This window comes from Musca domestica, unplaced genomic scaffold (assembly GCF_030504385.1).
Source record: "Musca domestica strain aabys unplaced genomic scaffold, Musca_domestica.polishedcontigs.V.1.1 1, whole genome shotgun sequence".
Taxonomy (NCBI): domain Eukaryota; kingdom Metazoa; phylum Arthropoda; class Insecta; order Diptera; family Muscidae; genus Musca; species Musca domestica.
Window position 1 is genome coordinate 41,410,244 of NW_026712114.1, and position 12,263 is coordinate 41,422,506.

Sequence of the window (12,263 nt, forward strand, 5' to 3'; positions counted from 1 at the left end):
CCACATTATTGGAACATTGGATGGACCTGCAAACGCTTAGCAGATCACCCTGGGAGAAGCAAAATTTGTGCACAGCCTTTGGGTATGTATTCTTTTTTCCATTTAGTTTCATTACAGAAAAGAAAGTCAGAGCGTGGGAACAAATGTCGTCATAACATTCCATATAAGGGCAGCTAAAAGTGTGTGCTTTGCTGTGTTCGGCCCGTTGACATTGCAGACTTTAGTTAATGCCGCTAGGCAGAAAATGTCTTTGCTATGTAATTTCCCTCTACCCCCTCAATATTATGGGTACTGGCTACAGTTGGCTTCGAATTGGTCATGAGCGGGCTCCTAAATGTCTCTGAATGAATTTTGTCTAAATAGAAAAAGCAAGGAAAGAACAACATTTTTAAACGATATTTACGAATAAGTCAAGCTTAAATGCACATATACACATAATTTGATCCTTGACTCCCTAAATTTCGCTTCCGATACTTCGCGTATTAACTATAATCGTATTAACCCATTTCGGTTTAATCGCACCAGTGCCATGTAATAAGGTAAGAAAAGTATCTGTGCAATAAAATGAATGAATGATGTATTATTAATAAATAAAAGGACGCAATATTTACTTTTTATCATTTTTATTGTATTTCTTGAAATAATTTGAAATTAAAAAAAAAATTGTTTATCATCTTTTTTTGTTTATTTTTAAATACAGTTTAATAAAAACTCTTTAACCTATAGAACAAGTCTGAACATAATTTTACACGTTTGTTTTTTAAAATTACATAACTTTTTTTCTGGTATTTTTTATATATTTTTTTATTATTTTTGTTTAAAGCAAGAACCATTTAAAATAATAGGACACTTTGAAGAAGGTATTTAGTATTTATACTAAACACAAAAAAAAACTATTAAAAATAAACTTACACTTAAAAAAATAGTATGAAATGTAAGAACAATTAAATATATTTATGAGAAACTTAATATTTTATAAAAAATAAACATTTATAATTTAGGGGGATTATGTAGAGGGGGTAGACGTTTGGTAGGAACATTTAGAAATTGAATGACTTTGTGTTTGGAAAATTCACAACTAAAATTATGTATAGAAATCGCAAGTTTTATATTAAAGAGGTTGAATAGGAGATTTGGAGGGGAGGGAAAGAGAATGGATTTGTGGAAAATTGGATTTTGAGATAGTTTGGTGGAAAAGCATCTATATATTTGCTTTCATAATTATTTTGTTCGAGTTGTTAATTTTTGTTATGCGTGCAATCTTATTAAACATACAATTCAAGCGATTTCAAAATGTTCCTCCTAATATATAAATATGTATGTAGTTTACAACACAACAATTTATTTAGTTTAAGATTTAATGCGATTATGTTTTTTCTTCTTCTTTGTTTTAGATTTTAAATGTAACTAGAGATAATTTCATTGTTATTACGCAATATTTCCATGTTTTATTAATTTTTTGTTTGTTTAATGTATGATTCCTTTATTTAGTTAATTCATAATGACGTTGCTTGGGGTTCCTTCTGTTTTTTCGCTTCTAAGTCTAAAGTTTGTGTTGAACACTTTTGTTATGTATCTTTTCTTAATATATATTTAAATTTAACTTTTTATGCTTTTTTAATTAGAGTTCATATTACAAAATAGCAAATAATAGCAGTAACATAAAATAATTACACTTATTTAAAAAATTTCGCTATGAAAGATTTTACAAATGAAATGTAAATCACGTTTATTTTCTATAGTAGTATTATAAAGTAAGAAAATAAAACCTGAACACTTGATTGATACAAATTGATGATTTTCGAAATAAGAATAGAAGGCAGGGAGACATCTAAACGAAAATTATTTAATAAAAAAATTAAATTCAAACACATAATTCCCGCATTATTGCATATGTTGATTTGTTCGATACTATTCGTTGAATGTATTTTAAGAAAGGAGGATAACGGGATTCTATTGCATTTTTAATTAAGGATGTGTCGAAAGAATATTAATGCAAACGAAAAACATCAATGTTTTGGGTATGTTCAAAATTTTGATTTTTTATACAAACAAACAAAATTTTGAAAAAAAAAAAACAGGCGTGTTTTTTCGCAGTCATTTACTTTTGACATCCATAGACTTGATTTATGAAACAACACTTTGAAAACCATGGGCATGCGAAATCAAAACTTGATTTACTCTCTGAACACAATAAAATTCTACAAAAAAGTTGGAAAATAGTCGACTAAATATTTGAAAAAAAAATTGGCTCAAAATACTAGTATTTTTATTATCATCCGTTTAATTTGTATGTATATTCCTTTTTTAAATATGTGCAAATATACAAAAAATAAGTTATTATCTGACGGAATTGACTTAAAAATCATTGGACTTTTGATTGCTGCAGTAATAGATGCGGTAAAATTTAGTCCGTTAAGCGACTTAAAGTTACTTTATGAGAAGTTTCTAACTTTCATTTAACCGCCCTATTCTACTTGAAACGGAGGGCCAAGTAAAAAGGATAATTTAAAAAATGAAAGTAAACATTAGTGTTTGGGGTTTTCCTGTTCAATTACAAAGCAAAAATAAAGACTTTGCCAAAATTGTTCCAATAATTAGTTAATCTATTGTTCTGAGGATACAGAACGAACAAAGGCTACATTGACGTTCTATGCAATTTATTGTTGTTCTAGCTGTTTTTGCCTATTGTCGACCAATATTAATTAAATTTGAATACAGTTTCAATCATTGTACCATGGTTTCAATATCGTCTATCCTCTATCTTATTTCGAAATCCACCTTGGACTATTTCACAAAAAATAGTTAAGGAGGAAATATGTATATATCTTAAATATACAGGAGGAGGCAGAGGAGTAGGAGGATCATTAACCGAAACAATGATAATAATTTTTATGTTTCTATATGTGTTGTTGTGTGTATAGATACAAATAAACAAAACAATATGTTTTTGAGATGTTTTTGTTGTTGTTTCGAGATGAACATGCAGGGGGATTGGACGTGTGTGTGTGTCTGTTTGTGTAGTTACATTTACATAGTATTTTAATAACGTGCTTTTATTGTTTATTATTTTTAGAGAAATTGTGTGAAGCCCAATTGAGTGAAGTCTTCCAGGAATTGGCTAAAGCCTCGCTAAATTTCGAACGGAAATGTTCGAGTGCTTTTTCTGTACTATATTCTAAAACCTATGGAACAAGAGAACGGAAAAATCGAATCTTTATTTTTTTCCTTGATATCGTCACATTTTTCACTTACCAAAGTCTCTTTTAGATAATTCAAATCCTTTTCTGATGAAAGTTCTGGCAGTCCTGTTGATATCATCATACTAAATAATGAGAGTATAAGGCAGCCATGTTTGCGTAATACCAAAAATGCCTGGTTGGTAGAAAAACAAAAAAAGAAAAGGTTTTAAAAATGAGGGTCTGCGGTGAAACAAATCAAAGCAAGCATATAGTTTGGCACAAGCAGCGTACGAAAATAAACTTTATCAAACGTTTGCAATCGTTTCGTTCTGTATTTTCTCGAAGTACAAAACGAAACAAAACCGATATTAAGATAACGGGACGTGTTTTTTAATTTGTACCATTTGCGTGGATGAGAGGAAAGAAATATGTACTTGGCTGGATGGCATTGGAAACGAAACAGTACAAAAGTCATTGGAAACGTTTCCCGCCGATCTGTTCGCAAACGACACAGCTCGGCAACTCACAGTCGTAGTACATTAAAACAATCGTATTGTTTGTGTATTTCTGGTATTGCAATGTTAGTGGTTTTGTTTTATTTGGAGTACAAAACGATTGAAAACAAATTTGTGACTTGGTGTGAGCAGTACATTATTCGTTTCGTTTGTTTTCATTCGCTGGCCACAGTTAAAATACACATTAAATGTTTAATACACCATACACCCTAAATGATAACCCTCATAGTTCTTTTTGGTTGCATGTTACTTACCTTTTCACACATTTCTTGAAAATATCTAAACTCCTCGGCCATACGATCAGCATGACCCTTATTTATAACATATACAAAATCATGAGTTAGTACAAAAGGAACACGTTCACGACGAACACCGAATTTTTCTTTAAAATGGCCCAGAATGTGACCAAAGTCTATATGGAAAAGCTGCAAATAAAAAATAAAAATGTCTGCATCGTAAAACTATATTCGTTCGTATTTTAAAATAACTCACTTGTCCATTTTTCTTAACCATTATATTGTCTGAATGTCGATCTGCTACACCCAAAACATAGGTGGCCACACAATAACCTGCACAACTTAGTGTAAATTCGGTAACGGCTTTATTCATTTCTTCTTCGGTTTTATTGTGTTCCTTGAGCCAACTGAAGAGGGAACCCTTTTTGAATGGTGATGTCGCTGAGAACATACCCTTTTCCTTTTGGATATTGGCAATTGTTTCGGCATTCAATACCACTTCGATCATACCCAAACGACGTTCCATACTAATGCAATTGTAAATGTTCATGCGGAAGTCCATGCTGAAATCAAACAACAGATGGCATCATTATAGGAAATTCCAAAAGCACGAATTGACAATATAACTCACCCTTCATTTTTCCACAGCTGATCCATTACTCTTAACATTTGCAATGTCAACATATCCTGCCGTAAATCATCACCATTTTTGAATATAATATAAATATCATTACAATTCTGATCGGCATTTTCAAAGACAATCCACAGTGGACGCATTTTCGAATCCATAACTTTGCATTTCTCCGGTTTAACACCTTTGCAACGAAAACTAGGATTCAAAGGATTTTGTATGCCTTGGAAGATCCCGCTGTTGCGTTGATTGCGCAAAAACTCTTGTAGCAGGTTACGGACTTTTTCCTTGCTACCCTTCTTTGCCAACACCGAACCTTGTTTAAGCTTTTCCAACACTTGTAATTGCTTGCGTAACAACGGGACATGTGGCTTACAACCTTTTAGATATGCCTCCAATAATAAACCGAAACGGGTCTGCATCGATGGCGTTTGCATTTCGGAACGTAAATGCCAAAAGAAGTAATGACCTATTCGTTGATTTCGTAATGCCCGTTCCAATATGAATGTCGTCAGGGCACAGTCTAAATAAGATTCGTGTTTCATGGCTTGAACCAGTTGCAACAAATACAGCAGCAGTTCTTCGTCTCTGTCAATTAAAGCAAAAATTAATTTTAAAATAAACGTTTAAATATTTAAAACGCGTTCGCATACCTCAAATTGTTTAGACATCTTATAGCGAAATTTCTAACTGCCGGATCTGGATAAGCATAGTCTAATAGTTCCAATGATCTTTCCACAGATATGGTTGGCCATTCCTTCAATAAATACCACATTTCAGCTACTTCATCACGTTTGTTCCAGTTGACACAATGTAAAAGTATCGACAGCTCTTCGGGTTCTTCAATTTTAATGATATACCGTTTCTCCCATATATCGTTGCGATCTTGATCGTGCATTTCGTAGATTTTATTAAATGTGCGAGAATACTGGGATAGAACTTTACTGACGGCACCCGTTGATGATGGCACCGGACAATCTTGTGATTTAATGCGACCCAATGGTTCATTGCATGCCGCCAAACGTGTGGCATACTGTAATACCGTATCCTCGAGGGGATACTGTATACAATCGTATTCATAATTATGGAATGTTAGCTGTACAACAGCACATTCATCTTTACGAGGATTTGGTTCTATCGTACCCAACGGATGGAATATTTCATCCGATTGTATATCATCGGCATATGTCCATGTGTATAGCGATAAACAACCATTTTTCAGTTGTTCCTTGTAATCGAAAACTGTTGTGTTCACCCAAGCCAGCGAATTAATGTTAACATTGGCATCTTTCAGCAGGGTATTGCTATTGTTGGTGTTTGATGATTTCTTGGAGCGTGATGATCTCGTAACTTCATAGATGACCAGACAAAGTCGGGTCATGCGTGGCAAGTTCTGTATGGGTATATCGAAGACAATGTCCTTTTCAAAGATAAATGATCGATTGTTACTGCTGGCAATATCAAATGAATGTTGAGCGCATAGTTTATGTTCGCCATGATAGAGGCCAATGTGAACACCGACTTTATAACATCGCACCAAATCACAATTCACATTATCAATGCGATGTAGACGCAGGCGAAATGGTTGATTTAAATCCCAAGAGCATTTAACGTTGCGTTTTTTCATTTCATTTGATGGATGACGAAAGCTTTCGGGCTTGGGTGGTCTTTTAAGGACTGCATTCAATTCTTGCTTATAACTTATGTACGATTGTAAGGTGTTGATGGCTTTTAAAACTACATTGGGTACATCGGACCCGGAAAGGCTTTCCTGCAAAGCAAAAAGGAACACTAGCTTAAAAAAACACAAAAAAAAAAAATCATTTCGGAGTACAATACCTGTATATAAATAAACTGTATGAGAGGATAATCGCCAAATAAATACTCGTCTCGGCCACGAACTTTTAATATGTAATCCGTGGCCCGATCATTGACTTTAATTTGTGATTTTCGAACTTTTAATAATGCCGAATCGATTAAAGTTCTTGGTGTGTGCTGATCGTTTACCGAAATTGTGAATGATGTTTCATCGTTCTCCAATTTCACCACAACTAAAAAGTTAGAATTTCGAAAACGTTTCCTTATTATCTCTGGCATTTCTGGTGTATCGGCTAGTCGCAATGGATGTTCGTATAACAGTTTCTCATACCAACTATATTTGGAACGTTCTAATTCGATTTCATCGCACAGCAATGACATTTTTCGCCGAAAATCATCCTCCTCGGGGCTACGTTGCGCACTATAGTCCTCGAATGATTTACCAATCATATTACTAACTAATTTCGATAGTTCATAATCACTGGATATTGTGCTAGTTTCAGAACGTTCACCCAAACGTAGAAGGCAAAAATAAGGCTGTACTTCACATAAACGTTTGGTCTCATCTGTGAACGGTTCAACCAATGCAATTGCTGAAATTCCACTAACTTCATAATCACACGCGTCTTTGATAAGATTATTCAGGGGGTATGTCCTTGCTTGTCTGACCATTTCCTAAAAAAGAAAAGAACAATAATAAATGAGGAAATGTATTTTAATGATATTATAAAGATGTCACTTACTGCCTTGACTTCTCGTATTGTGGTCGTTGCAGGTACATTCAAACATAGAAAAATGCCATTTGGGAGAAAACATTTCAGTTCAACATCTGGTGGATCATTTTTCCAAGTGTCAATTGAAAATGATGAACCGGCCAACGGTGCCATTTTTCAGTCAATATCCGCAATGGGCAAGGCGTTGGCAATTATTGTGGACTTTTGTTTTTTTTTTAACTGAAATTAAAAATCATAAGGTTATCATTAAATTGATACATTTTAAATGATTTAGTTTTGAGATAGTTTTCTATTAACATGTTTTTGCTTCTACATGACAACAATTAGTTTCATGAAAATATCATTACTATTAATTTTATATATACTTAGGAATCTCAATTGTATAAATTGAATTTTTAACAGATCATCTCGCAAGCCTTCCAACTTTAAAAACGTTCACATATGGATACCGCTAAAGTGTAAACATTTTATTTTACAAAAACAGCTTATGTTCAAATAAAACTACACAAAAATTAAAGGACATAGATATAATTGGTATTTTTCTTTCGACGTACAGATGCAGAGACACTTATTTTCGAATGGAGTGTAATATTGAAGTACTGACAGCCTTTACGAATTGTTATGGTCGAAAATGCATTGTTCATTTAAAGTCTTGAAACTATAGATATATTTAAACATATATAAAATATAAAAATGGTTGCCCATATAGAATAAACGACAAGTTACTATTTTTTCAGACTTAGACTCATGCAGGTTAGCGATGAAAACAATTTCGTTTCGTTTTAGCATGAATCGAGATTCTACATCTTAAATTTAATTAATCATTTTATGGTAGCATGAATCGAGATTCTACATCTTAAATTTAATTAATCATTTATGGAAGCAACTCTTTAGCTCTTTTGATTTAATTTTTTTCTTTTGCGGTGCAAGCTCTAGAAACTTTTTGGAATTTCAATGGCTTTAACCTGAGCTCATTTTTGAATATTTTCCGAATGGAATATTGCGAAATGTTCAGCTCACGAGCGATTTTTCGGCCATTGCTACGCGGGCTTCGATCAAGTCGCTTCTTTACTTTTCAAACCATCTCTGCTGATGTTCCTTGACGCTGGCTACCAGTATCACGGTAACGAGTTCTCTAACAATAGCCACTTGCGGTTTTCCATCCAAATATAAAGAAATCACACTATCACACTTGAATTCCATCACGAATAACTTTTTTCTGGAAAATTCCTATTATAATGCTTTTGTACGCTTGTAAACTATATAATGATCTGTCACTGAAATAATTTTAACAGCTGTCGGACGAGTGGCTTAAAAATTACAACAGTCTGAAGTTGGTTGCAATTTTTTCATCTCACCCTGTATATTATAGCGCTGTGTCTAAATCTGAACCGATGTAACCATATCTGACAAACTTACATCCAGAATGAATTCGGTGACATGCACAAGAACTAAAAACCATTTTTGATTAAGTAAGGTAGAGGTTACCACGCGGATCGATTTGAAAATTTTACAACAGGTATCCTTTGGGTTCATCAGTACAACTATATAATTTATTTCTTGTGAAGTTCATACTTCTCGAGCTATGTATGTACATCTGAAATGCCCTTTGGTGCCTGGTATATTTCCAGTGCTTGTAAGTCCAACATATTCTGTTAACTGTTACCAAAATTATACTCAAGTTACCAAATGATCGCTGACGCTGCCTCATTTTTCATCAAATTTCCAAATTAAATCTAAAATCGAATGACAATAACAGCGACCTGCACTTTGTCCATAGAAGATGGTCATGAATTGGCACTATACGCATAGGAACTATAAACACACATTAGTAATACATCATTTGGTATAGAGACCGGCGCCACAGTGTGGTAAAAGTAGATCGATTTATGCATATCTGTCCCTCCGTCTGTCAATGTATTTTTGTGAATAAAGTAAAGATATCTAGCAAGTCGGTCAAATTTGGTGAAAATCGTCTCAGATAAACCTTTAACCCCAAAATATTTTTTCATCCGCTATGATATTAAGATACAGCCCAGAAATACCTTTGATGGAAAGTTTGATGAGATCGGTTTAATGTTGGAAAATCTTGAGCCTTGTTTTTGAAAGCCACCAGAACAACGTATTAGTTAGTATTTGGGTTGCGTACTCTCTTTTTTGTGTTTTATGTCCACATTACGCATGTTATACGGCAATAAAATTTATCTGCCAAAATTTTTGTCGGTAGTAAGTACTGCATTGTGGTAGTCTGGCAAAGGAATTTTGCATTTTGTTTCTAGATTGGAGCATCGTGAACATGTTTCAGGCTATTTGTTGGAATTTTTGGTTCTCCATTTAGTCTTTATGTAGGTTCAGCAAATTACTTTAATGTATTTTCGTACGATGAATTATGTCAATATTTATCGTAATTTAACAAATAGCAAATACTGAGTTTGTCCAATAAGATTGAATTATGGATCCTACGGTAGTTCCGACTAGAATTAAGTTAGGCAAGTTGGTATAAAATCCGATCAGACAAAAGCTTTATATACGATACATGAAAGCCTTCTCAAAGTTATAATATGCACTCTATAGCTATAATATTTGGTACGAGACGTCATATATAGCACGAAAATACCTCCGAAATCGATTCAGATTATGATATAGTGCCCAATATTAAGGTATATTTGTTACGAGTAGCTCAGCTAAAGAACACTTGATATGTTTTCTTTCGAACGTCTTTAGGTTTTATTTACGTTTCAGTCTTTATTATCGATTACAGGATATTACCTTCTGATTCAACATATTTTCGAACAATACACTTTAATTCAAAAAAAAATGGAGAGTACAAATGTTGGTTGTTCATTAAGTTGTGTAATCGAAACCCGAACAAATCACAAATAGGGAAACTTTAAAATAATTTATATTCAGCCAGTTGTTGGAGGGTCTGACAATACTTGTTTATTATTTTCTAAGTTGTACTACAGATAAAATTAATCATAATTTTTCCCCATAGCAGTGATATTAGCACTTTGTAACAAGTTGATTAAAGATAATGGCAGGTCCTTTTATATATTTTTAATTCCAACAGACCTCAAAAATTGTAATATCACAGTCGTGCAAGTCGAAAAGTATGTTTTGCCCTGCGGCATCACAGCGATAGCTCTATCTAGCAAGTATCACTTGTTCACGCCGTTGTGTCTTGTTGTCGCACCCAAAATTGAAAACACTCATCTATAATTCTGGGGAAATACAAAACACCATTACAACAAACAAACACGATGACCATAACAAAAAAAAAGAAACAAACGAAAAAACATTCAAGTCGATGGCAAAAACATGTTTGTATTTTCATCCTTTTTGGCTGTACCTTCTTTTTTCCTTTTTTTATTTGTTTGCTGCTGTACGAACGATATTTTATGTATTTGTTTGTGAAGCAAAACAGTGATAGACGAAATAAATTCCTTTCCTTTTTCTTCAGGGATACTCGACGCGATTTTTTATTTCACTTTTCACACTTTTTATTTAAAGCATTAACTGATGGATAAGATTAACGAAATCATTTTGACTTTTTCATTTCTTATTTCTTTTTTATGGTAAAATATACAGATTTTTTGTTCAATATTATTTTAATGCAGTGTAGGGATGCTTAAGTCTAGTCGATTATTCTTGAATTGTGACCAGAACCGAAAAGTCGATGTTGTTGTTATCAAAATGACTTATCGATTTTTTTACTACTACGATCGCTGGGCGATTAGTTATAAAAAATGCAAACATAACAGGTGGTGTATGAATGTTATTAATTGCTCTGTTCAAGAATATACTATGGTAAAATTAAAAAAGTAAATTAATTTAAATAAACATATTATAGATGGACCCATGGTACAACCAATCGATTTTATTTTTTTTATATGCCTGGCTTAACAAGTCAAATTAATTTGTGAATGTGCGTGTTCTTTTTAATCATATGAGAGTTGTTGAGGAAATATTCAAATCCAGTTGCGTATTACAACGTATACATGGACAGAAATTACACTTTTTGTAGCGAAATAAACCTTTAGAGAAATATAGAACTATCTTTGTTAAAAATTTCAGAATTTTCTGTCAGCTGGGCCTATACTCAATTTAAGCCTCTGGGAAAAATAGTTAAGGTTATGATACATAAGCAGTTTTTCATCATGACATGACATGTTTAAGACAAATTATAAGGGGAAATGATAGCAGAATACGAGAGTGTCTCTGAAATTCCTTTGTTATTATGTGTCAATTAATATGTCATGCGACGACTTCAAGCTGCTTATGTATTCACACCTTGATTTTACATTCTTTCAGGTTCTGTGTTACAGGGTATTATGTCTTTGTGCATTTGTTTGTAATACGCAAAATGATACAATTTCATTCTAAGTCGGTTTATGCATGTCCATCGGCTTATACTTGTATTTGAGCTAGTAGCAAGCATAGTTCTAATATGCATGTTTCATGTCTTTGTTACACATTGACCAAAAAAAAAAACAATAACATTTAATTTGAATATTTGGCGTCATCGAAGTCTTGGAAGTTCTCAAAATTATTTTGTCCACACAAAAACTGTGTACACTAGAGCCCCGACTTGCGCCGTCCCGATTTGCGTCGCTTTTCAAAAAGCAGAAAATTCGATTTACGTCGTTGCAGTTTCAAGTTACGTCGGTCCGAGCTACATTGTGGATTACTATTTTTTTTGCGTTTGCAGTGCCTGCTTTAGCATCTTTTCTGTCGTTTAGCATTTTTACAACTTCTGGCAACACTGATCGTCACCTGTACGTTAACAAATTTTCAAATTTCGTGAAATAAGGGGAATTCCCTTTTCTTTATGGTACATACATATGTGGAATAAATGTATTCATACTTGTTTTTTATCAAAGATATACAATTTTTTGCTTTGTTTTGAATATTTTTCCCAGTAAATTAAATTTCGGTCCATTTTGTACATGTATAGAAAAAGGTGATTCGATATGAGTCGCGATTCTCCGGTCCACATTAACGACGCAAGTCGGGGCTCTAGTGTATATATTTTGACCGAAGAAAGATTTTTTACACAACTGTATACTAACCGACGTTGTTGCATACACGCAGGCAATCAAAAGCTGTGTGCTATGAAATGACATTCAGAGAAAATAAACAGTTGTCAT

General features: G+C 33.3%; 1 protein-coding gene across 1 annotated transcript; it reads right to left on the reverse strand.

Annotated features, from left to right (window-relative positions):
• Positions 1–935: 935 nt before the first annotated feature.
• On the reverse strand, positions 936–10,763 carry LOC101900071 (phosphatidylinositol 4,5-bisphosphate 3-kinase catalytic subunit delta isoform). Its single transcript, XM_005177963.4, has 9 exons — positions 10,466–10,763; positions 7,126–7,335; positions 6,404–7,057; positions 5,218–6,335; positions 4,565–5,152; positions 4,190–4,496; positions 3,952–4,122; positions 3,256–3,375; positions 936–3,185 (listed from the first exon to the last, which is right to left on the reverse strand). Exons 2-9 carry the CDS (start codon positions 7,267–7,269, stop codon positions 3,057–3,059), a joined length of 3,231 nt encoding a protein of 1,076 aa, XP_005178020.1. The 5' UTR covers positions 7,270–7,335; positions 10,466–10,763; the 3' UTR covers positions 936–3,056.
• Between the last annotated feature and the right edge of the window lie 1,500 nt (positions 10,764–12,263).